Raw genomic sequence first — 27,553 nt, forward strand, 5'->3', positions numbered from 1 at the left:
TATTTTGCACCTTTGGCCAGAGAAGTACATTACGCATATTACTCAATAAGACAACTGACATGGGAGCTTTAACAAACAAACTCAGTTTAGTAAATCCAAGCTAGAATAAAAACTTGATTTTTATTACTGTGTCCCCTGTAACACTGTTTTCAAATAAATATATTGGCTCAATGAAGGAGTTAAAAGTAAAAGGTCAAAAGTTGGAAAAAATGCTAAATTAACAAGTGGTTGCAGACTTTTGCATACCACTGTAGTGTGGCTGCGTTTTTATAAAGAAGACTCCTCTTCACAAGCTGTGCAATACCATTTAACATTTGTTATGTGTTTGAATTGGCTCTTGGTCATGCCAGTACAGACACGGTGTTGCCACCTCTGGCATCCATTACAGAGTATCTACAGTGGGATTAACAACATACAGTATAGGACAAGTAGCCATATTTTCCCATCTATCAAATGACTACAGTAATTTCCCTCACCCAGTCACCATCTTTATTTTGAAACTGTCCACACCATTGGCAGGCCTCCTCAAAAGATACTGTAAGGAAATAAGCATGAACTTATTGGTGAGCAGGCATTCATCATTATACTTATCACCCAGTTTGCCAAGCATGTTCACACACCCTTCTGACTGACTTTGCCTGAGTCACTTGCCCTTTATTGTGCTGTTGTGGGTTTTTTTTCACTGTAACACAATTCAGTCTTCAAATGACTTTTACACATACCGTGTGATGTTATATGTCATTGCAACCACACATCCATTCCTCTCACACTGTTTTTTGCATTATCGCAAATTAGTTCTACCCCTGACTTTTCCGGCTCAGATTCTGTGAAAACATAGCTAAAAGGCCCTTCTGTCAAAAGGGGCTGACAGACATTCACTATAGTCATGTTAATATAATATAATATAATATAATATAGTATAATGTAATATAATATAATACAAAATTCTTTAAAAACTGTTAAGTCTAAAACTGTAAGAGTAGGTGTACTTGTTTACAAAACAAAAAACAAAAGTTCTCTTGCATAACTTTTGTAGTATTTGAAGGATTTTATACCCCATTTTAAGCACAACTGTACAATTGATTAACCCTGCCCATAACAGCCATTTACCCCTAACTGTGCAGTATCTGTATAAACTGGACACATCTGGTGTGACCGCCCCAAAGAGCTTTGGTAAGTTAAAGTTTACCTTGCCTTATGTTTCTGTTACAGTTTTTCTGAATTGCTAAAAGACTAAACCTCATTCTTGGAACAAAACTTCCAATTGCCAAAACTCATTTATTGAATCAATCACTCTTTTGGTGAAACTTTAAACACAATTTGCAGATTTGAGCAAAACTCTAAACACATTCCCATTCATCAAAACATATTTTGCACTGTGGTGAACTTTGATGCAAAATAGAAAACACAGGCTGCAGAAGTTCAGCACAGCCACCATACAGTAGTCATCATTTGAACACAATGACTCAAAACTGTTCACACATGTTTCTAAACATGAGAAGAAGCCAAAGAGTGACTAGAACATACAATATGTGCTAGATGAGAGTGCAAGTGCCACTGGTGAGTTGAATTTCGACGTCAACGTACAGACGGGTCACACAGAGGATTCTTCCCGCATCACCCAGCAAGGTGTCCCTATTGCTCACTACCGACAGTTACCGTACTTATGACCAGAGACCCACACAACAATTACATTTCAAACTACATTTTTAGACAACATCACATTATATGTGATCATAGAACTAAATTATTCCTTATTAGTTATGAAAGATTATTAAATTTCTTACTTACACGGTGACTATACCCTTATTAGACTGCATTTTCCACCATCGCTGATGTATTTACCTGGGACTAAGCTTCTAACTACAGCTCAAGAACTGTAGTTCGAACTACGCAATTTTGCAACAGTGTTGCTCCACTATGGTCTTGGGAAATGCATCCTAGAACGGAAAGGTTAAAGAGGAGCTTTTTCCCCCAGGTCATAATGCTCCTAAATCAGGACAATACTCAATGCCTCTAGGTGCTGCTTCACACTGTCCAAATCATTGGCACATACCTCAGGCCTCTTGCACATTGCACTTATATACCTCTTACCTATAACTTATGTATAGATTATGTACAGCTGAACATTTCATATATTTTTTATCTTATTATTTTTCTTATTTTTTCTATATTTTGTTACTCTCTTATCATGCACAGCTGCTCAGAGTGACCAGGGTTACATTCCACTACATGTTGTGTGTGTACAACTGTGTACATGACGAATAAACCTTTTGAATCTTCAATCTAAAATTTTTGTAAAGTACAAATTCCGACCTTCCTGGCAATATATCACATGTTCTGGGGCCTCATTTCTACATGCCACTTCTGTGGACTTATAGATTATGCAGGGCAGCTTCCCTATTGTTACAGTGTATAGGACAAAATGGATAATTACAAATGCTGCCCCAAACTCTTTTAAATGTTTTCGTGAAATACAAATTTAGCCTTTTCCACTACTATATGCCAAGCCTGAGGGACTTATTTCTACATGCTACTTCCATGTTTAAATGTAACAGATCTGCTTTGCAATTTTATTTTTCTTCCTTGTATTACAGTTTTTTCTGATTGCTTAAGCACATTTTTTGTAACTATTGGCTATTTTTGCAAAACTCTACACACAAATAAGAAAACCTTTCACCCAATTATCAAAACATTGTAGTTCTCTTGCAAAAGCGAACACAGCTAGATGAACTCTTCACACCTTCGTAAAAATGGTGTTTTCGTATCAAACAGTACACACAAGCCATCATCTACTAAGCACACAATGCGCTAACTGCACACTGATGGTATGAATACAAAACACATCTGGCTTTTGCTTTCTCTGTGTACAGATGTCAATTTGAGGTCATACTTTTGTCATAGTGTCATGTAAACATACAAGGATCCAAACTTCAAGTATTGGTGTTTATTCACACTCATCAAAACCAAGACAAAGTCAGAACACAAAATAGTAATTTCACAAAAAAAAAGGAAAAAAAAAGACAATCAGCCTGCATCATGTCGTCTTTCTGGGTCCGGCCACAAAATTTCGTCCACATCGCATGCGATATCCTCCAGTCCAAGGCACCGGGGGAAATATCTCCTTGAATGCCGTATCCAGGCCTGACATGATGCCTGGTCAATATCTCCACATGCCTCCTCCATTGCCTGTAAAAGGGCTACCTGTTGATGAAGATGACGGTCATACACTTTCCAGCGCCAGACAGAGAAGAACTCTCCCTCGGCCTCCTCTGATTCTCACTCTTCTTGCTCCTTCCATTGTACTCCACATAGACAGCTTACCTGTGGCTTATTTATAGTGCTTAGGCTGATTGCAAAGTGAACTAATTCTCTAAAACAGTTTTCACATGTGAAAGTGTGCCAGACAGTTGGCAAAATAGTGTTAATGATAGCCATACATGTGTATAATTTTGCTAGGAGTGTGTTGGAAATTTGGTAATTGAGTGTAAGCAGTGAGTCGTGCCTACAGTTTTGCAAAGTGTGTGTTACAAAATTGCAAACTGAGTGCAAAGCAGTGTTTGTGTTTTTAGTTTTGCAAACTCAGTGAGTGGTTTTGCTATAAGTATTACAGTTTTTTCTGATTGCTTAAACCCTAACTGTGATTCTTATAGCACAATTTCTAAAACTATTAATACTTATAGCAAAACCACTCACTGAGTTTGCAAAACTAAAAGCACATACACTGCTTTGCACTCAGTTTGCAATTTTGTAACACAAACTTTGCAAAACTGTAGGCACAACTCACTGCTTACACTCAATTACCAAATTTCCAACACACTCCTAGCAAAATTATACACATGTATGGCTATCATTAACACTATTTTGCCAACTGTCTGGCACACTTTCACATGTGAAAACTGTTTTAGAGAATTAGTTCACTTTGCAATCAGCCTAAGCACTATAAATAAGCCACAGGTAAGCTGTCTATGTGGAGTACAATGGAAGGAGCAGTAAGAGTGAGAAGAGTGAGAATCAGAGGAGGCCGAGGAGGCCGAGGGAGAGGAGTTCTTCTCTGCCTGGCGCTGGAAAGTGTACGACCGTCATCCTCATCAACAGGTAGCCCTTTTACAGGCAATGGAGGAGGCATGTGGAGATATTGACCAGGCATCATGTCAGGCCTGGATACGGCATTCAAGGAGATATTTCCCCCGGTGCCTTGGACTGGAGGATATCGCATGCGATGTGGACGAAATTTTGTGGCCGGACCCAGAAAGACGACATGATGTAGGCTGATTGTCCTTTTTTTTCCTTTTTTTTTTTGTGAAATTACTATTTTGTGTTCTGACTTTGTCTTGGTTTTGATGAGTGTGAATAAACACCAATACTTGAAGTTTGGATCCTTGTATGTTTACATGACACTATGACAAAAGTATGACCTCAAATTGACATCTGTACACAGAGAAAGCAAAAGCCAGATGTGTTTTGTATTCATACCATCAGTGTGCAGTTGGCGCATTGTGTGCTTAGTAGATGATGGCTTGTGTGTACTGTTTGATACGAAAACACCATTTTTACGAAGGTGTGAAGAGTTCATCTAGCTGTGTTCGCTTTTGCAAGAGAACTACAATGTTTTGATAATTGGGTGAAAGGTTTTCTTATTTGTGTGTAGAGTTTTGCAAAAATAGCCAATAGTTACAAAAAATGTGCTTAAGCAATCAGAAAAAACTGTAATAGTTTTAGAAATTGTGCTATAAGAATCACAGTTAGGGTTTAAGCAATCAGAAAAAACTGTAATTCTGATATAATGACTTGTACAGTGTCAACCAATGTGACGTTTTTGTAATTGTGTAGATATTTCACATGAGTGTTTGCAAGGTGTACAGTAGCCTTACTTATACGAGAAATGAAACCAGACAACATGAATATATAGTTTGATAGTGTTTCGATATGAGATCTACAAAAATACTTAAGAATACACTTTTTTGGTGAAAGAAACATTTTTATTTATTGATTTATTACAATTTATTTTACTCATCCAGAACAGGCACCCACAAACTGTGACGTTCATGGTACAGTAGCTGGACGTCCAAATGCAAATTATACGCGACTAGAGAACGCTCAACAAATGATATATAGAACATTTTCAAATTTTTTTTTTTCAAAAAAACCAACAATAAAATAATTGTTAAACATTAACAACAATAAGGATTTCGGACAATCGTATTGTACTCTGTAATATGGATGACAAAATTGCACTGGCTGAACGCGCAGCTGCTGCGCCTTGCTGAGCTCCTCGAATACCCCTATGTTTACATCCAGCGTATACTCCACCCCTGCAGCCGACGGCAGATCACGCTCCACGTCACGTCAGCTGCAGACACACCTCGAACGCGCCCCGTGATTAGGTAACGTCGTATGGGTTTCTTTCTATGCCACGTGATCTGTCTACGCGGCGTGCGTCTTTTGCGGCACGTCTGTTTATAAACACGGAATCCGCTGTTTGTAAACGGTCCGCATTTTACCCTCACCCTTGTAAACAAGCTAACGTTAACTAGATAAGTAATATTTTAATCACTAATATAGCAGATTCGTGGAAAATGACATCGGTAATCAGCATTTTTGCCGCAACTAATTTATGAATGAGTCTGCATCAACTACATTAAAGAGAATCGCTTTATTTAAAGTGAATAAAATACCATACTTACTGGAGTTCAACATTAATTGAGCCGCAGCCACACACCTGATTCGTGTGTGTAGAGTAGGTGAGATGACCTGGGAAAGCAGGCAGTTAGCCAAACCACTGTGAGGAAGGGGAGAGGGAACTCAACTGTTTCTAAATGCATTTTTTGCGTTTGTTTTTTTTTCTACTTACACAATTATTTTAGGTATACATACATATATTTTTCACAATAGATAGTGCGATTTTTTTTTTTTATATATTTTTTTGCGGGGACAACCCTCGGATAGGGGGGGACATGTCCCCTCCGTCCCCCCCGGGATTTACGCCCATGGATTTACTTTATCTCAGAGAGAAGACAAAAATGCCGAAGACCTCAGTTGTGTGGGAGCACTTTAAATTGACTGAAGACAAAACAAAGGCAGTGTGTCAAATATGCGATTTGAAACTGGCCTCCCAGCAAACAAGGGACATCCAGAGGACGTCCTTAGGTCGTCCGCAATACGTCCCTTTTTTTGGGGATGTCCTAAGGACGTCCTTAGGACGACCGTGTTATTATGAACACTAAAGAAATCCTTCAAAAGCAAGTTGTTGTGACAGTTTCCAGGAATAGCATTTTAAATAAATAATTTTATCTGAAGTACTTCCTTTTATTAATGTTCCATCAGGATGTCCAGAACTCGTCCTTTGAGGACGATTTCCGGACCAAAAGAGGACATCCTGAGGACGACCTAAGGACGACCGTGTTACTATGAACAATAAAGAAATCCTTCAAAAGCAAGTTATTGTGACAGCTTCCAGGAATAGCATTTTAAATAAATAAAAGGAAGTACTTCAGATAAATGTTCCATCAGGATGTCCAGAACTCGTCCTTTGAGGACGATTTCCGGACCAAAAGAGGACATCCTGAGGACGACCTAAGGACGACCGTGTTACTATGAACAATTAAAGAAATCATTCAAAAGCAAGTTGTTGTGACAGCTTCCAGAATAGCATTTTAAATAAATAATTTTATCTGAAGTAAAAGTATCTTATATTAATGTTCCATCAGGATGTCCAAAACTCGTCCTTTGAGGACGTCCTAAGGATGACCCAAGGAAGTCCGTGTTACTATGAAAAATATAGTAACAAAAAGAGGTCGCACGGTTTTATGTAACGGTTTATTAACTTGATTTATTCTTTTTTTTTTGTGGTCTAGCTCTCTAACAATTATAGAACTATAGCAGTGAAGCCCGTTCTTCTGTGCCACTATGAAAAATAAAGAAATCTTTCAGAAACAATTTATTATGACAGCCCGCAGGAACGGTATTTATAAATATATAAAAACTGACTGGATATGCATGGCTGTCGAGTGAATTGCATGCTACATGCTAGTGAATTGCAGTCAGATTCAAACTTAGGCCAGCTGCGTTTTTGTACTTGATGCCATGGAGACGCTTTTTGCGGCTCGCGCTCCCTCGCTCACCCTCACGCGCAGTTCAAAGCACTGTCACGGGTAAGACGCGACACTCTTCTTTGTGCATAAAACTTTAATAAAATCCTCTAAGTATCATATTAACGTGTATAAAGTGATAAAATACGATGGGGTGAAACACATTTAGGCGTAATCCTACATTATTTTTTAGTGTCATTGGTATTAAACCGATTAAATCAACATTTAAAATTCCTGTCAGAACGAGCTAACGGTATTGCTATGAATTTTCTAGGAAGAGTTGAGGAGATATCTATCGCCTGTGCTGACAGTTTTAATTAGCAGTAATGAAGTAATCAATGGATTGGGATCAAACATTCCATAAATTCTTTTGTTACAGGGCACAGGTTCTGAAGTAAGGAAGCAATATCCGGCCATCGATACTGATGACTCAGAATGAAATGTTCACAAGAAGACCTTTAAAATGTGTTGTCTTAATATTTATGTTGTATTTTTCTTAATGCCATTTGTTAAATTAGAAACTTAAAGAAAATTTCTAATGTTCTTACAATAAAAATATATATTTCAACGAATTTTTAAAAAAAAATTCAAAGAAGGTCAAAGCTGAAGGATATCCTGTGGCTGTCCTCTGGACATCCTAATGGAACATTAATAAACAGAGAAATACTTAAGACAAAATTATATCTATTTAAATGCTATTCCAGCAAGCTGTCATAATGAATTGTTTTTGAAGGATTTCATTACTTTTCATGGAAGAATGAATGAAAGTTACATTATATAGAACTATAGACACCCAAAGTGCTTTATAGATGCAATAGGGAGCCACTTCAGCCACCTCCACTGTGTAGCACCCACCTGGATGATGTGACATCAGCCATTCTGCCCCATTACGCTCACCACACAGTAGCTAAGGTGGTGAAGGAGCAGGAGAGAATTTACCAGTTAGATAAATGGGATGATTAGGAGGCCAGATTTGATAAGCCACCTTAGGTAACATTTGATAAGGCAACAGTGGGCAATTTTAGCCAGAACATCAGGGTACCAACCCTACTGTTTGGAAAGATGCCCAGGGATCTTTTATAACCTGGGACAGTCAGGACCTCGGTTTTATGTCTATCTGAAGGACGGCAACACTTTACGGTACAGTGTCCCCATCACTGCACTGAGACATTGGGATCCACACAGACCACAGTATGGGGTAACCTGTTGGCCACAGCAGCACGTCAGTAACATGGTCATCCTAAGAATGTACCCAATAAAGGACATTGAGCTGGCCCTCCAAAGGACATCCTCAGGCTGTCCCTTGTTTATTTCCCTAGTATTACTGGTAAAATGTCAAATATAAATTATTCAGAAAAAGGGATTTACGTGGGCTTAATGCCCATAATATGTTCACACAATATGTCCTTAAAATGTTCCCGGAAAGTCCATAATATGTTCTCGGAATGTCCATAACTGGTCCTGAAAATGTCCTTAAAAGGTCCATAACTGGTCCTCTAGACGTCCTTAGGACGTCCCTAAAAGTCATCCTAAGGACGTAAAAAAAACTTTCCATCAGGATATCCTAAGGACGTCCTTTGAGGACAAGATCCGGACCAAAAGAGGACGTCCTATGGACGACCTAAGGACGACTTGCTGTTTGCTGGGCTACCACTACAGTACAAGTTGTTTTCTGTTTTTATTCTATAAGGGGATTCATTTAATTTTATTTAAACTGTTCGTTAATTAAAATGTGTGATTTTATTGAAAGTATGCTGCTGCCGTGTTCTTTATTTATTAAATTCATTGCTACGCATTCGCATGTAGCGCCCGGCTTTCGGCTCGTGCTGTTCTGTCATTTATTAAAATTTTATTCATTCTGAAAGTGTCGCGACTTGCCTGTATCCATATTACACAAAAATGCGACTTTGCACTCCCTTGCGTCCGCAGCAGTTGGATGAACGGTTCTCGACATAAAAATGCAACAGACAGACACACACACAGAGATTCCTGCCTTTATTAGAGATAAGAATATATTCAGCCCCCTCCCACCGAAGCTTCGAATATTCGATGTTGATCACTACAGAATACTCGAAGCTCAAAAAATGGTATTCGGACCAGCCCTAATTTTTGATGCATCAATAAATAAAATTTTTGCTTGTGTCTCCATATTTCTGCATTGGAAAATTCGATCTATAACTAGTAAACTTTAGTCTATATGAAATTTTCCAGCGCTTATTAGTGGGATCACATTACATTGTTTTTTATTCTGTGGAAAAAGAAAGATCCATCTGCTGGACAGATCTAATAAAGATCATAAACATATGTAACAGATCTTATAAGTAAAGTAAGGTATAAATAAAAGCCTGTGTCCACTGGCTTTGATCGCTATCGATCCCCTAATAACTAACAAATAACTAGCTAACAAAATGATTTACAGTGGAAACCACTTCTATTAGACTTAATTATGTCTGTCTGGGTGAAATTGATCACTATATATGTGGGGGGATCGATAGCCATTTTTTAAAATTCTTTATGTCTTAGGCAGATTACCATCTAATTGACACTTACTATATTTATTAGATGAATATAAGGTAATAAAATGGACAGCATCGTTATTTACTGAATTGTAATGATTCTTTCAGAATACAGTATAGTGGTTTCAAATGCTTTTCAAATTACAGTATTGTAATTTGCTTAACAGTGTATAATTCAAATATACTATAATACAGTACAGTACTGTACATAAAATATATATTGTTGTAGTTGTGCTGCTTGTTTTTGTTAGTTTATCATAAGCTTAAATGGGTCTATATTTGTCACAGAGAAAATGCCTTTCTTTTTCCCATCATGTTTTCTGTGCATGCAGCCTCAGGTAGCTAGTCAGAAGCGGATGGGTTACTGCAAGGTAAAGCAGGATAATAAAAGTAAAGTAAAAAATTTTTTAAAAATATGTATATATATTTGGTGCGCATTGTCCCCCAAAGTTTAATATTTGAAGCACGCTTTACAGGGCATGTCTGCATTATTTAGATTCATACTTAGTAGTCCATAAATAAAATCTATCTTTTGTACTTTAAACGGATACTGCACAGTTATTAATGGTAATGGAATGACAAGATTTCGTAAAAGTCCATCTCACCTTTGCAGGATCTCACAAAAGGGCATGCTTTTCATTTCTTTTTTTAACAACCAATTTTTTTCCCCCTCCATGTCCCTTCCGGGTCTCCGTAGAAAAGGAATGAACGAATGGTACATGGATTCTACAAAAGTAGTATTCATGTGTGCTGGAACTGACTACTCAGCCTGGGCAGGAAGGCGTGATCAAAGCCAGTTGATTGACAGCTTGTCCCTTTATTAAAAGCAATCCGGTAAAATGAAAAACAATACGGTTAAATGAAAAGCAACGCAACAATATTAAAAGCAATAAAGAAAAGCATTAATTTAATTATTCCTTTATTTTTTATTTCTTTTCCTTATCATTTTATTTGTATTTATTTCACTTTCTTCAATATTTATGTGGGAAAAAAAGGGGGGGGGGGTGGCTGGACAGGCCCCCACCTCATTAAGGGGATGTGAACACCCAGACGTGCAGACGCATAAAAAACATTCCGCAGACCTGTAGTCGTGCCAAAAATAAAGTATAACTTTATCTGCTTTGCACAGTTAGGGCAAAAAACCAAACAAAAAATAATAATAATAGTAATAATAAAAATCATACTACAACTTTGAATTAGCAAACTACAGCTTCTTTTGAGCTACAGGCCAAACCACTCAAAGATACAAAAATTTTTTACAGCCTCACTTCAAGCCATCACCACCAATAATTGCATTCAAACAGAGTACAAAACATATTCACATTAAGACACCACAGGTAACCAAAATTCAAAAGTGACCCCTTCACTTTTTACTATTTATTTCCTTATTCTTTTATAAATTTATTATTTTTTATGGCACTCCTATGACTCCATATTAGGTTTTCAAATGGGAATGAAGACGAGAAGACCTTGTCTAACAGTAAATATTTTGTTTAAAGAGGTATTGCATATTTATTTACATAAACCACATATTTATATACTGTCATGAAATGGAAAGGTAAGGGCAGGCGTGAAGCAAACAAACAGGAGCATGGAAAAAAAAGAGACCAAGGGGGGTCAAAACAAGAAGACTAGCACAGGGTAGGGCACAGACAACAGGAAGAACAACATTAATGACTGGACAGGGGCTGATGAGAAGACTAATGAGGGTACAACAAGTAACACGCGTGGTTCATTAGAAGCACATCAGGAAGGAGATAAGAGGGTCAGGCAGACATGACAGGCAAGATGTGACACATAAAATACCAGTAATAAGTTTGAGTATACCTGCTAGACAAAGGAAGTAGTAATATTTCATGTATTTTTCTGTAAAAAAGAAAGAATTATAGAAAACTAAAAATATAGTCAAAACAGTGTTAAAATATTCTCTCATTCATGGATTCCTCAAAATAGCCACTATTTGATTTGATATCAACTTAACAAATATGAGATTTAGTTAACGTTTCAGCTGGAAATCACAGAACATGCCTTCCTAACTTCTCTGTAGCAGTTGAGAAATCTATGGTTCTTTTGGGTTGTTTTGGTTGGACTAAAATGAAGGGCTATTTAAAGACAATCATGATGGAATGGCATGCCATGAAAAGCTACTGCAGAATGCACCATTTTTATGTCTTAAATTACATGGTGTTTGGACCCAAATATGTGAAATTTAGTTCATATGATTTCCTTCCAACCCAGTTAACATACAAGCCTATGCAACTTAAAGCAGTGATAACTGAAGGACAGATTAAAAAAACTCAATCCACAAGATACATTTGTCAGAAAAGCAATTATTATTTTTCAAATACTTATTGGTGGGTCAGTATTGGATTTAAATAGAGCACAGGGTACATAATAATGAACAAAAGGATAATCTTTAATACTTCCATTGAACATCTTTTGCTGTTAGCTTGCAGGCCTGGCAAACAATCTTTTGTCCATTTGCAGATTAGGCTATAATGTGTTCTGATGAAATGTTGAGCTGCTTCCCTTATTTCAATAAAAAAATCAGTCAATTAATCAAACATCAACTAATCTATCAATCAGTCAATCAGTTATTTATGAATTACATTTAATAACACTTCATGACAACCAAAGTAGTTTACAGAATACCAACAAACACAATTAAACCCAAAAATATAAATAAATAAATAGGTACATTTTACATTTAGGTACTATTAAAATGCTATTGAGTAAAACTATATTTTCAATTATGTTTTGAATCTATACAATTGATTGCTATCAATGGTGCCTATTTGATGTGCTTTGGTAGTTCAAACCACAGGGTTGGAGCACATAGGGGTTGATTTTTCCATTAAGTCAAAAATGCACTTGAAAAGTTATGTGCTTTTGAAATAAGCGTACTCTCCCCTCGACACACTCACTGCACTTAACATGAAAAATAAGGTGTAGCCATGCAAGCAGCATAACCAATTCATTAAACAAGAAAAGGGGGTTACGCCCGTGATGAATTTGGCAGCAAGCAAAACATTGAATATATTCAATATTCATTCACATTGTGAATCTAACTGAAATCCGCAGAAATCTTTTTATTTTGAAAATGAATATGGCGGTAACCTACTACACTTATATTTGGTCATTCTCACAAACATGAGGACACTTGAACAAAAAAAATCAAATGTCAAAGTGAAATACAGTGTGCAGTGTAACAGACATCACCTTAACTTATTAGGTAACGTAACTTGTTGCTCTAATTTAATAATCTCTCAACAGTTTTCCCCAAGCACTACCATTGCAGGTTAAAGATTAAATAACACAAAACTAGATAAAATGTTTTAAAGCTTTCAACTTTACTACACATAACCCAATAGACAATATTTTAGTACAGTATAAGAAGATATACATTCATTTCTTCAATTGTTTTGTAATTTTAATTGTTTTACTCCTAAACCAATTAACTACAACAGAGGCAAAATCGACATCCATCTATCCCTCCATTACCTACCGCTTGTTCGGGGTTCGGGTCACTGGGGAGCAGCTTCAGGAGAGATACCCAGACCTCCCTCTCCCCAGCTATCTCTACCAGCTCCTCGGGGAGGACGCAGAGGCGTTCCCAGGCCAGCCGAGAGATATAATCCCTCCAGCGTGTCCTGGGTCTGCCCCGAGGCCTCCTCCCTGTAGGAAATGCACGGAAAACCTCTCTGGGTAGCCGCCCAGGAGGCATCTGCACCAGATGTCCAAACCACCTCAACTGGCTCCTTTCGATGTGGAGAAGCAGCGGTTCTACTCTGAGACCCTCCCGGATATCCAAACTTCTCAACCTATCCTTAAGGGAGACCCCAGACACCCTGCAGAAAAACCTCATTTCGGCCGCCTGCATTCGCAATCTCATTCTTTCGGTCATTAGCCCCTGGTCATGACCATAGGTGAGGGTAGGGACGAAGATGGACCAATAGATCGAGAGGTTTGCTTTCCGGCTAAGTTCTTTCTCAGCCACGACGAACCGGTTAAGCGCCTGCAAAACTGTAGACGCCGCTCCGATTTGTCTGTCCAGCTCCCGATCTTGCCTACCCTCACAAGATCCCGAGATACTTGAACTGCTCCACTTGAGGCAGTACCTCTTCCCTGACCTGAAGATGGCAATCCACCCATTTCCAGCTGAGAACCATGGTCTCGGACTTGGAGGTGCTAATACTCATCCCCGCCGCTTGGCACCCGACTGCAAACCACCCCAGAGCACACTGGAGATCCCTAGCAGATGAGATTGACCTTTTTTATTGCTTCCCCACACTGGGGAGAACATAAGAATTGTACAAACGAGAGGAGGCCATTCGGCCCATCGAGTTCGCTTGGGGAGAACTTATCTAATAGCTCAGAATTGTTAAAATCTTATCTAGCTCTGATTTAAAGGAACCCAAGGATTCAGCTTGTACTACGTTATGGTGGGACATGGAAGCATCAACATTCACACCGAGATCTTTCTCGTAATCAGCTACCTTTATTTCAGTGGAACCCATAAAATATCTGTACTTTATATTTCTGCTCCCTGCATGGATTACCTGTTATAGCGTCAGCTATAACAACCTTTAAATTAAACTTTTCAAATAACCAAATTAACAATTACTTAGCTGAGACTAACTTCCTGCTGAACCACGTTTAGCTAAACTAAAGCGAAGTTGCTCTAGGGAGGCCGAAAAACCACAAAAAACCCTCTCAAAGCAGGTTACTGCCGAAGTGGGAAAAAAAGTGGAAAATGTCCTCCTGGCCCCGACTGGTGACTGAGCAAAGCTCAGAAGCAACTGTCCTTTCCGAGTTAATGTTACCAGCGTTAGATAATATTACCCCGTGGGTGTTTGATGCGAAGGTACGCAGACAGAAACGCCGCTCGCGCAACACCTGCAGCTATCGATAACACTCGCGCTGTCAATTAACAAGGACAGACAAGTACTCACATAGACCGAGAAAAAAATAAAAATAAAAGTTAAAAATGAAACAACAACCACCCACGTAACCGTACTGGCACACAAACACTCAAATATACTTCCAGATAATTCCAGTCAACCGTTTCCACAGGTGCACAACACAAGTGCACACAGCATCTACACCACTCCCGCACAGTGCAGCAATCCCAGCAGCCTCTAAAGCAATCCCAGAAATCTCAGCTGGTCCAGTGTTCCACGGCTAAGACAAAAACCGCATTGTTCTTCCTGAATCTGAGATTCGACTATCGATCTCACCCTCCTCTCCAGTACCCTGGAATAGACTTTCCCAGGAAGGCTGAGAAGTGTGATCCCCCTGTAGTTGGAACACACCCTCCGGTCCCCTTTCTTAAATAAGGGGACCACCACCCTGGTCTGCCAATCCAGCGGCACTGTCCCTGACCTCCACATGCTGTTGAGAAGGCGTGTCAGCCACGACAGCCCCACAACATCCAGAGCCTTTAGGTACTCCGGGCGGATCTTGTCCACCCCCGGGGCCCGGCCACCACGTAACTCTTTAACCACCCTGGCCACCTCAGCCCCAGTGATGAGCCAGCCCCCACCAGCACCCTCGGGCTCTGTGCCCTCAGATGTCTCAAAGGCAGTGTACGTAGATGTATCTGAGGCAGGGTTGAGGAGGTTCTCAAAGTATTCCTTCCACCTCCAGGTGCCTCTGCTGAATTTATGCCTCTGCTGCCTGCAAGACAACTACCTCCACCTCCGGCAACTACCCTCCAACCTGCCTGCCCTTGGCTCAACGCGATGCCTCGCCATCCTTCGATGCGACTGTGCCTCTATTAATCCTGCCATCGTGCATCAAGCACCCCGTGCCTGCACCGGTCGGCCACTGCATTGAGACTTATATTTGAACCCCTGTATTAGCTTAGTCATATCATCTTGTTTGTTTGACTCATCTGCCGGCCCCTGGAGGATGGGCTCCCCCTTTGGGTCTGGTTCCTCCCAAGGTTTCTTCCTCTTAGGGAGTTTTTCCTTGCCACCGTTGCCTTTGGCTTACTCAATGGGGGGTCCTTACGAGGCAGAAATGTACAGCGTATTGAGACAATGTAATGTTGTCATAATGCGCAATATAAATAAAATTGAATTGAATTGAATTGAATGTCCCCACTATAAATAGTAGGAACCTGGAGCTTCTTCCCCCTCCTGATATTCCGGATGGTTTCCCAGAACCTTTTTGAGGCCGACCGAAAGTCACTTTCCATGGCCTCACCGAACTGCTCCCACGCCTGGGTTTTTGCTTCTGCGACCGCCCGAGCCGCGTTCCGCCTGGCCTGCCAGGACCCGTCAGCTGCCTCCGGAGATCCCCGGGCTAATAATTCCCGGTAAGCCTCCTTCTTCAGCTTGACAACCCTCCTCACCTCTGGTGTCCACCATCGGGTACGAGGGTTACCGCCACGACTGGCACCGACCACCCTGCAGCCACAGTTCAGTATGGCCGCTTCCACAATGGAGGTCCAGAACATTCAGACTCAATGTCCCCAACCTCCCCTGCTATGCAGTTGGAATTCTGCCAGAGGTGCGAGTTAAAGCTCCAGAGAACAGGAGCCTCTGCCAGACGTCCTAGCAGACCCTCACTATGCGCTTGGGCCTACCAGGTCTGACCGGCTTCCTCCCCCAACACCTGAGCCAACTCACCACCAGGTGGTGATCAGTTGACAGCTCTGCCCCTCTCTTTACCCGAGTGTCCAAGACGGAAGGCCACAGATCAGATGATATGATTATGAAATCGATCATCGACCTGTAGCCCTGGGCATGTTCGTACCATGTCCACTTATGGACACCCTTATGCTCGAACATGGTGTTCGTTATGGACAAACCATGCATTGCACAAAAGTCCAATAACAGAACACCACTCGAGTTCAGATCAGGGAGGCCGTTCCTCCTAATCACCCCCCTCCAGGTCACACTGTCATTGCCCAGGTGAGCGTTGAAGTACCCCAGCAAAACAATGGAATCCCCTTGTGGTGCGCTAACCAGCATACCACTAAGGGAATCCAAGAAGGCCGGGTACTCTGAACCGTCATTCGGCACATAAGCGCAGATGACAGTCAGAGACCTATCCCCGGCCCAAAGGCGCAGGGAGACAGCCCTCTTGTTCACCAGGGTAAACTCCGTTGTTAATGCACCAAGCTGTGGGGCCACCAGTAGCCCCACCCCAGCCCGGCGTCGCTCACCTGCCGCAACTCCAGAAGAAAAGAGCATCCAGCCCCTCTCCAGGAGATTGGTTCCAGAACCCACGCTATGCGGTGAGGTGAGCCCGACTATATCTAGTAGATATCTCTCAATCTCACGCACAAGCTCAGGCTCCTTCCCCACCAGAGAGGTCACATTCCATGTCCCGAAAGCCAGTTTTGTCAGCTGGGGATCGGACCGCCAGAGCCTCCCTTGGCCGCCTCCCGATCCACAATGCACCGAACCCCTGACATTCCCCTTGCGGGTGGTGGGCCCACCTGGAGACAGTCCCATGTGCCTCTTTCGAATCGTTCTGCTTTTCTTCTATATTTTCTGAATAATTCTATAAATAAGCAAAAACACCTAATAGATAAATATGGTATAAATATTAGTGTTAGTAGTAGCATGGACGGAAAGTTTAGAATGCATTACTAATAAAATAATAATGTAATAAATTGCAATGTAGGCTGCAATGTCTTATTCCAAGCCAGTTGCTAATCACTACTACTAAAAGTCCACACACTACCCCATTAAGCATAAAATGGTTACCAAATTGGTGACTGTCCTAGCTAGGTTTTTCCACTGGGGATTCCAGGCCTGGTGGGTGCAGTGCAAGAAAGTGTATATAAGTGTACAAAAATGTAGGATGACTCGGAATTTAAAACGGAGAGTTTCAAGATCCATCCAAAAGATGCATTGCATTCCATGTTAGTCAGTTGAAGTATATGAAGATGAGAGCATCACTGCCTGCTCCACTCTTGCAGGAGCTCAAGTATATGCACTGTAGCCAGGATTGCACAGACACACAACTTCCTTTGAACTTATTTTTTTTACTCTTTTGTTTCTCCACCCACTTAAGTGCACTTAATCTCCAGACTTAAGTTGAAGGGAGAATACGCTTAAGTTAACAAAATACGCAACTACATGCTTTTTTGACTTAAGTGCATGGGAGAATCAACCCCCTAGTCTATAAATGGATGCTTGGATTGGCTAAAAGGAACTGACTGGGAGACAGCAGTGATCTAGAGCTAGTTCAAAAGAGAAGTAACTGTGCAGTGTTTGACGGGGCTAACCCATTAGTAAATTTTTTTTTACCTAATCCTGAATCCCACCAGACGTCAATGAAGAGAGGGGAGATATGATACCTATGATCTCTCTTTTTACTACCAATAAGTAGATAAGCAGCAACTTTTTTAACCAACTGTAAACAAGACTTGTGACCTAAGTTCCTCTCCACATATATTTAAGCTTCTTAATATTGAAGTCAGTATTTTAGCTTCTGTATCTGGAACTGAGTGATAGAGACAATGTTTTAAGATTGAATGGATACATTATTTGCTTATTATATATATATATATATATATATATATATATATATATATATATATATATATATATATATATATATATATATAGTCAGAATAACTGTCCATTATTTTCTACTTGTAAATAGCTGGATCAATGAAAAACTACAGCATTATTAAACAATGCATAATTACCATGAGCATATTATTTTTTGGTTTATTTACTTTATTGTTATTGGTTTACATTGAAGGTGGCTTGAAGATGGCACCATGGAGGATGGCGACACAACGACTATAAATTACAGAAAATATTCAACATTCTTTTTTTGTTATTACATACTTGCATATGAATATATAAGTACATGCAATTTTGATATATGAATAAACCATCACATAATCACATACTTTCATGGTTCCAAAGTCACAGATTAGTGAATTACTAGATTCATTAAAGGATCAGAGAATATTTTCTCCAACAGAACAAGAAAATGTTAAATAGATCAACTTTAATATGTAAAAATTCAACTATTTAAAACCCTTTCGCTTTTATGCACCCTTAGGCTAGATATGTATTTTGGGGTCTATTCTCCCATCAAATCAAGTTAAGTCAAGTTGGTTTATTTGTCATTTCAGTCATATACACAACGAAACACTGTTCCTCCAGCACCAAGGCGCACAAAGAAGAACAAAAGGACAGAAACAACACAATACACAATTGAAATTTACAGACCAAGACAACATACAGTACAGTCAATAGTAGTAGCCATGCTGGTTTGAATGGATATTTGAATAAATAGTATTATTGCAGATACAGTATTGTGACATATACTGTATTTTAGCAGCAAGACCGCAATACATAGCAAATAAATAAAAGTACAAACAATAGTAGCAGCAGGACAGGGATTGTGCAGTATATAATAAATGGCATATGAAATACAGTTTGTGATTCAGTTCTGATTTATAAGTCTGATGGCTTGAGGGAACAAACTGTTTCCCATCTTTGTTGTGAAGGCTCGTATGCTGCAGAACCTTTTGTCAGACAGAAGGAGGGAGAAGAGGGTGTGGGAGGGGTGTGTAGGCTCATTCAGAATTCTGGTGGCTTCGAGGCTGCAGTGTGAGGTGTAAATGTCTGCAACAGTGGGGAGAGAGACCCCGATGATGTTTCCTGCCGTCCTCACTATCCTCTGTAGGGTCTTGCAGTCTGAAGCGGAGCAATTCTCGTACCATGCCATGATGGAGCGACACAGTGTACTCTCTATAGTACCTCTGTAGAATGTGGTGAGAATTGGGGGAGAAGGTGCGCTCTCCTCAGTCTCAGCAGGAAATAGATACACTGCTGGGCTTTCTTGGCAATGGAGCTGGGTTGGGGGTCCACGTGAGGTTTTCCATAATGTGAATACCAAGGAACTTGGTACTCTGGACAATCTCCACTGGGGATCTGTTAATGTTCAGCGGAGAGTGGTCACAGTATGCACTTCTGAAGTCAAAAACCATCTCCTTGTCACATTCAGAGACAGGTTGTTGTTTCCATACCTGTCTGCTAAGGCATTGCACCTCTTCTCTGTATGCCACCTCATCATTCTCACTGATCTTACCCAGCACGGTTGTATCATCAGCAAACTTGATGATGTGGTTTGAGCTGTGCATTGCAGTCGTGGGTCATCAGCGTGAACAGTAGAGTGCTGAGCACACAGGCCTGGGGGGGCCCGGTGCTCAGTGTGGTAGTACTGGAGATGTTCTTACTGATCCTGACTGACTGAGGTCTCCGAGTCAGGAAGTCCAGGATCCAGTTGCAGAGGGAGGTGTTCAGGCCCAGTACTCTCAACTTTCCTGTCAGATGCTGAGGAAAAAAAGAGTGACAGGGAGTCTGCTGATTTTGGGGGGGACATGCCCACCCCCCCTCTCTCCCTATTCCTGATGCCCCTAGTACTACCTATTTGGAGAAAATTGTTGAGGGATCATTAAATCAGAGCTACAAATGACATAATTTTAATATATCAAATAAGTTAAGCTAATGTCAATTGCTCTGCACAGAATTCAAACACTGTATTTCACTGTACCATTTACTTTTTGCCAAAGCATTCTCATGTTCATGAGAATGACCAAATATTGGTGTAGTAGGCTTTCATTTTTAGTTTAAAACTATTTCTGCAGATTTCAATTAGATTCATAATGTAAATGAATTTTACGAATATCAATGAGGCATAACCACCATTTCTTGCTTAATGAATTAATTATACTTCTTGAACAGCCAAACCTTCTTTTTCGGGTTATGTGCTGTGGATATGACTCCGGTGAATACACAAAACTCAAAAGCACATAATTCAGGTGAGTTTGAGGTTCAGAGCGTGTAGCAAGATCGCACAAAGGCAGGAACTTATTATGAGACACACAATGACGGAGGCTAAAGTTGTGTAAAAGACATGCATTTATTCCTAGCTAACACTACAACTGACATAAGACAGACATTACACCTAACACAAACAACAAACACGAAATAACGGAATAAAACAAACAATGTAATTATGAAAATGCAATGACCGGATTTAAATGAGTAACCTGAAATGGGAAATACTGTTCTGCAAAGCAAGCACAGTTTGTGGAAACACGACCCCAAAGGCTTATAGCAGGTTAACAGAACAGCTTAAGTTGTTAGAATGAAAGGAAGTTGGTTTACTTGGTTGAAGAGTGAGGGGGGGGGGTCTTGGCAGTTGATGGCAGAGCTGCTGAGCCGATGGCACTCAGGAAGGCGTGGCGTTTGAAGCAGTGGAGTGGAGCCCCTTTGGATTCTCTCTCCTGGTGAAGCCTTGTCTTGGGTGCTGTTCTCTGTTCAGCTGGGCCTTCACCGGAGGGTTTCTGCTGAGGTCCAGGTTTTTATGGTCTAAAGTTCATGAATAGGGATGACCAGGAATTTGAATCCTGGCCCAATGGCTGGCCATCCATTTGGCGGGCTTTCGGAAGGGGGTCTGTATCAGTCCTTTTGGGATTTATGGCCCGACTGATTCCCCCTTTACTGATGATTTTCATTAAGCTGTTATAACTTTTGATACATCCACTTTTATGGTAATCACTGACCAGATTTAGAATCAGGAGTGATTTTCCATCAGTTTGACACCAAATATGCCATACCAGCTTCACAGGTACATACCTCATACCATCTGCATTAATTGATTAAACAATTAATTATTTTATCTATGTGACTCATTCAAATCAGTATGGGATACAGGTGTTTTGGGTTGCACCTCAACAGATGTTACACTTTGTGCAGATATTACATCAAATATTCATATTACAAACAGCACATCTTATCCATAGATAGGCGTGGCCATTAGTTTGTGGTAATATCAATATAAGTTGCACATCTGGAAACAACATATTTTGTTTGGTGTGGCTTATGCCAATTCATCTTCTCCAGAATGGATAAGATACACCTAAATTCAGTTCTTTTAACATAGCATGGTAGAAACAAAGAAACTTGGTAACCGTCCACCAAGATCAGATAAGGACCACAAAGGAATGTTGGAAGAGAAGGGGGGGTTTTTAACAAAGCAGACTCTCTAAAAGTTAGGACACATTGGTTACACTCACTTTCCAGATTCTTCTGGTATACCATGAGAACATACATACAATGGTAGCTATACCTATCTATTTATTTAAATTTATATGTGTTCAAGTGCAAAGGGGTGAAATAGGTGATACTCCGTGAACATGGGTGGCACACAAAACACTAAGATTGTCTAAGGACACATACAAACATAACGTATCTGTATATTGAGACTAGTAGTCATGAGTAAATCAATATACAGGGTATACAAAAGCCAAACTTAAATGAAATTTCCTTTAAGGTGTTCGTCTGTTGGGTGTGTGAGATGTAAGGCAGAGTGTATGTGGAGCGGGTTGTGTGCCAAGTCGAGGGACCCCTGTCCGTGAAGTCCACTCTGCTTGTCTGCTTTGCCTAAATCTTTGGGCAATAAAAGTTGGAGTGCTAGCCTCCCTGGTTATCTGTGTGTGTGTGTTTGTGTGTGTAACCCCCCTTTGGTGCCTCTCGTACCAGGCTCGGTCTTGTCTCAGGCCACCTGGAATTTAGGCCCTGTGGTATGTGCATGTGTGATCCTACAATATAAATATTGTAATGAAAAGGTAATAACATTTTTATAGAATGTAGTTAAATACATATGCATGATGAAAATTATTTTTATGTATTGCTTTGTGTAATTTTTACAGCACAATACAGAAAAAATAGTATAGTTAGAAATACTAAAGTAACATTATGTAACCTAATTTGAAGTTTGTGTGCAATGAGCTGAGTTCTTTAATTTATTTTCTTCATACAGCTCAGTAAACAATATCCAAAGAACTATCAATATTAATGAACAGAATAGTGATACTTTACTTATCCCATAGGAAAATTGGGTAGTTTTTGTATATCTCATCTTGATCTCCATGACATACAGTATATAGGGTAAAACCCTGGATTGCGAGTAACTTGGTCTGCAAGTGTTTTGCAAGACGAGCACAATTTTTAAATAAATTTTAACTTGATAAATGAGTGAGGTCTTGCAATACGAGTATTATGTATACGCTTTGTCTGCCTAGCGTTACGTGATCACAATTGAGCCGATGGTTCTTCTCTCTCTGTCGCTGCAGGATTGTGGGTAATCGTCTGCCATGCTTGTTCTTAGTCGGCGTCCATCACTCATATAGTCAAAATTTAGTAGAAAAGCGTCATCCGAATAAGGCCGTAGCAGTGGACCAATGAATCTGTTTAACGACAATGCAATGTCCACATTTCTGTGAAATTGAAAAGGAGACAAAAGCAGCTGTCATTGGATAGTTTCCTTGTTAAAGTTGCACAAAAAGAAAAAGATTCCAATGAGCACACAGATAGCAGTGATTCCATTATAGTGAAAGTCATACTACAAAATAACCCTCCTCTTCTCCTCTCTCTCGTCTCCCTCTCACCATCCACGATTCTTTTCAAAGGTAAAGTGCGGGTTAATTTGTTTTATGTATTTTTACTTTATATTTTGTATTAATCATTTTTATATGAATATTTTTTGGTTGTGGAATGAATCATCTGAGTTTCCATAATTTCTTATGGGAAAATTCACTTTGATATACGAGTGCTTTGGATTATAAGCACGTTTCCGGAATTATGCTCGCAAACCAAGGAATCACTGTAAATATATATGTGTGTGTGTGTCTTTCCCTTGCTGTATCGCATCCAGGAAGATCAATGCTGTCATTCTCACACAAACAAGATTGGAATGGGACAATGAAACCCCTGTGTCAGATAACTTATCAAGTAATGCACCTCCTGCCCTAGTGTTACATTGGCAGCTGTAAGAGGAAGAGAAAGAGGCCTTCTTTGTGAAACAGAACAACAGGTAAAGCAAAACAGATAACACAAGATAGATCATTTCCTGTGGCTCATCATGTATATTTGTGAACATTCACTGATTTCTGTAATGCATCACTGTTTCATAAAAACAAGTCTGACAATGTGTTTTGTGCTTCACCTATTAAAGAAGTAGCTCTTATTGTTACAGAATGTATGTTGTGATATGACAGCTGTTATGGTCCAGTAGGGAGTGGTCAGCACCATGCAGGTGAACAATAACCACGGTATCCTCACTGTCGACTTCAAGAAGAGCCAATGGGGCACGGCTGGCAATTAAAGATTGCCCCAATCAGGGGGCTGGGGAGTCATCCCCGGCTGGGCTTAAAGCCTAATCTGTAAAGAAGCCACAGCAGAAGAAAAAGGGAAGCCAGTTTTGTGTGTGTACTTTAGGTGGATATCCGAGGTTGATCACCCAGAAAAGAATGCCACTTCCTGCTTGCACAGGGAATACTGGATGCCCTATTTATAGAGTTTCCTCAATAAACCTTTTTCACTTGAGAGGCACTGGTCTTCTATGCCCACCATTTTCTATAATCATTTGTCCTACACTAGGTCGCAGGGGAGTCTATCCCAGAAGCTCTGGATGCAAAGCAATTTATATACACATTACTATGCAAACGTTTTAGGCAGTCGAAGAAATTGATGCTTAAGGTTCCTGAAATAAAAAAAAAAGTGTTTATTCCATTTTCCAAACATCGGTCTTCACTCATTAACACAATTCTGCTATTGCTGCTGTGGTCATCCATGCGTGCATCCATGCATTTACATAGCCACCTGGACTTCTCGTTGAGTGGCTGCAGTACTTGCCTGCAGTAGTAACAGTAGAATGTTTTTTGCAGTAACCCTGTTATTGACCACGTTGCCACACGCTTAAGGTGCTTTTCCACCCCACCAAATACCATACTTTTGGCATGGTGGTTTTGGTGTTTTCGCTTATCCACTGACTTCCAGTCAAGTACCAGTACCAAAAGTGACAAAGTAATTCGGTACTTGGGGTGGGACAAGACTTTGTCTATTGGTTATGCAAGTAGCCTGCCTCTGAAACATAATATAAGCGCCACCTTGAAAACAGTTGCAAACTCAGAAAACAAGTATTTTGTTTAACATACTAGGGGAGCACACATATAACGAGTTGTCCTAGCAATGTGATTTTGATGTAATAAATATTGGGGTATTTAGAAAACATAAACCCGTCTTTGAATGATTTAAACAGCAAGGATGAAAATGATTATGAATGTTTCGGAGAATGCTTTAAACTGATTTTTAAACATATAATAGATAATCTATAAAGGGATTAATAATTAACCTGGCAAAGCTTGCTAAGTTTTATTTTTCTTATGACAGAGTAAGAGAGTAAAATTAGTTTAGCGAAACTAACCTTCTGCACTTTTAGTACTTTCTTGAAAGGTGGTTTTACACTGTGCAAAGTGTTATGGTACACACATTTTTAATCTGAGATGATCCACTTGTGGCTCAGAGACAAACAAGTGTTTATTGAATTAAACAAAGGACACTGGGGGAAAGCTCAAAAAAACAGGACCAAAAGAAAAACAGGAAAAAAAAACATAGATTAACTCTTAGAACATGACAAACACAAAATGCGTTGATTTTCTCACCCATTCATTTGTAGTTATACTTTGGATAGGTATAACGCACAGAAATAAATCGCAACATTGTGCGCTAAAGTATTCCAGAATAATGTTGTGCACAATGAGGCATATATTTTAAACGTTCTCTGCCAAAATGCACCCATAATCCATGAAACATCAATATTATTCACATTAGATGGAAAACAAAGTGCATATTCACTTCTGGAATGATCCACATACTACTCTTCTGGGGGAAAAATATAAATTTAATAATTTACAGCGGGTAAAATAAGTATTGAACGCATCAACATTTTTCTCAGTAAATATATTTCTAAAGGATCTATTGACATGAAATTTACACCAGGGGGGTATTCTCCGTACGTCGCTTAAATCATCGAAGATCAGAAGCTTCATCTTGGATCAATTAATGCCGGTGAAAATCATCCGGTTAATTTGGTTCCTGAAACGCACTTCACGAGTACAGTAGATTAGCTTAGCTGGATCCAATCATCCGAGATGATTGCGCTGCTCGAAAAGCCTATGTACATCGAGTCTAGAAAACATGATCGGCAAGTCTCTCATTGGCTCCTGCAACATGACGAAAGAAAGGGCACAATTCTCCTCCCAAAGCGAGCAGGACCTTATACTGGAGGGATATGAGGAGTTCAAAAACTTAATTAGCACCAAAGGAAACACCACAAAAAGCGGCACAAACCAGATAAGACGGCTGGCAAAAAGTGGCCGACAAATTAAATGCGTGAGTAGTTTGCAATTATTGTATTACTGGCAATTATCATATTCCTTGAATGCAGTGTTACTGGTCCAATGTCTCACATGAATCATCATTTAATCATTATAATTCCAGATCAAACATAAGCACGATCAGGACAGGGGAACAAGTTAAAGTGAAGTACAAAAATATACTTCAAACTGGTAAATATGACATCTCATAAAGTGTGTGTGTGTATGCATAATGATATACACATACTCTAATAATTAGATAGATGTGTGTATCCATCTATGTATATTGATGTGTAAAAAGAAAAAATTCCTGACAAAGCGGAAAAAAAGAAGGCAGACAAAAAAAAATTGGTGGAGGTCCGTCCAGACCTAACCCCCGCTGAAGAGCTGGCTCTCCAGCAGAATGCCCATCACCCTGTGTCTCAGGGAATTGAAGGGGGAAGCTCCTCGTCGGAGCCAGTGGCAGGATGCAGCAGCGGTTACTTCATTTCAGGTACAGGATGACCATTGCATATATTTGTGGTCTGCAGGTGCCATAGGTGCAGTCACAGAGGACCTGTGGTACAATTTCCATATATGTTTTTTTTTCCCCTGGGTGGTTATTTTCTATTAACAATATATATATTAATTTTCAATGTTTCAATATGATATATCTTTTTTTCTTTGCTGGGTCAGTTGCAGGGAATGTCATAACCCTTGAACCTGTGTCTGACCAATGAGACATTGACCCATGTGATGTAGTTGATGAAGACACAGTGTCTGACCATTCATCAGGGGAAGAGGTAAATGTTTTGAATAATGTTTGAACAAACTCCATTCTGAGCAATCAGTTCTAATGATGATATAACTTCTGTACAGGAGCCCAGTGCCAGCACACATGTCCCTTCTGGAACACGATTCACATCAAGAAGAGGAGATGGTGAGGTCAGTTGAGTACTTTGTAAAGTGGAAAGAAGAATCAAAATGCTATACTGCATGTACAGTGCAGAGAGAATCCTAAGGCATTTGTCCTTGGATTTTCATCTGCAGAAAAACGTACGTGTTTTGTACAAGAGATACCTTCAACAGAAAATCACATACAGGAAACTGAAAATGAGGAAAATCCAGCAGGACATGGAATTTAATGAACTCAGGAAGACCAAAATTAAGTTGCAGATAGAAAGACTTAGAAAACAAATGGTAACAAATCCGCCTCTCTCTGTCAGTCATATATTATGCGCATACAACTTATGAATACTTGGTTCTGTACTCCTTACAGGCTGAAAAGTTACTTCACAATAAAGGTAACATTTGTGTGAAACGACTGTGTTGTCATTTCTGGAAATATCGGGCCACAATTTGGTCTCTGGCTGCTGTGCTGCTGGGTTGGTCAAGGTCATCATCAGGCTGCACCACCACCTCAGGGGCCCTCTCTTTTCTGATGGTGGCTATGTTGTGTAGGATGGAGCATGTCACAAGACCCCTTATGATGAAAAAAATAGTGGAATCACGGTTTCCCTTGCCCAGACGCGGGTCACTGGGGCCCCCCCCTGGAGCCAGGCCTGGGGGTGGGGCTCGATGGCGAGCGCCTGGTGGCCAAGCCTGTACTCATGGGGCCTGGTCGGGCACAGCCCGAACAAGGCACGTGGGTCCCCCCTCCAATGGGCTCACCACCCATAGGAGGGGCCATAGGGGTTGGGTGCAATGCGAGCTGGGCAGTGGCCGAAGGCGGGGACCTTGGCGGTCCGATCCTCGGCTGCAGA

At 40.2% G+C, this 27,553-nt stretch overlaps 1 protein-coding gene across 5 annotated transcripts in view; it reads left to right on the forward strand.

Moving 5' to 3' along the window:
* Positions 1–27,111, forward strand: part of csf1a (colony stimulating factor 1a (macrophage)) — a 129,758-nt gene extending 102,647 nt beyond the window's left edge. For 2 of the 5 annotated variants that reach the window (XR_011992751.1, XR_011992750.1), the window contains 3 exons: positions 23,309–26,593; positions 26,670–26,735; positions 26,841–27,111. Coding sequence is in view for 2 of the 5 variants with exons in the window: in XM_072715833.1 (XP_072571934.1) it covers positions 15,254–15,442 (189 nt within the window). In the remaining 3 variants the exon portion in view is untranslated. Of the gene's footprint in view, positions 1–15,253; positions 15,623–18,331; positions 26,594–26,669; positions 26,736–26,840 lie in introns of those variants that run through there. The other 3 variants (XM_072715833.1, XM_072715834.1, XR_011992752.1) reach the window with 2 other exon arrangements.
* The last annotated feature ends 442 nt before the right edge of the window (positions 27,112–27,553 follow it).

This window comes from Paramormyrops kingsleyae, chromosome 8 (assembly GCF_048594095.1).
Source record: "Paramormyrops kingsleyae isolate MSU_618 chromosome 8, PKINGS_0.4, whole genome shotgun sequence".
Taxonomy (NCBI): domain Eukaryota; kingdom Metazoa; phylum Chordata; class Actinopteri; order Osteoglossiformes; family Mormyridae; genus Paramormyrops; species Paramormyrops kingsleyae.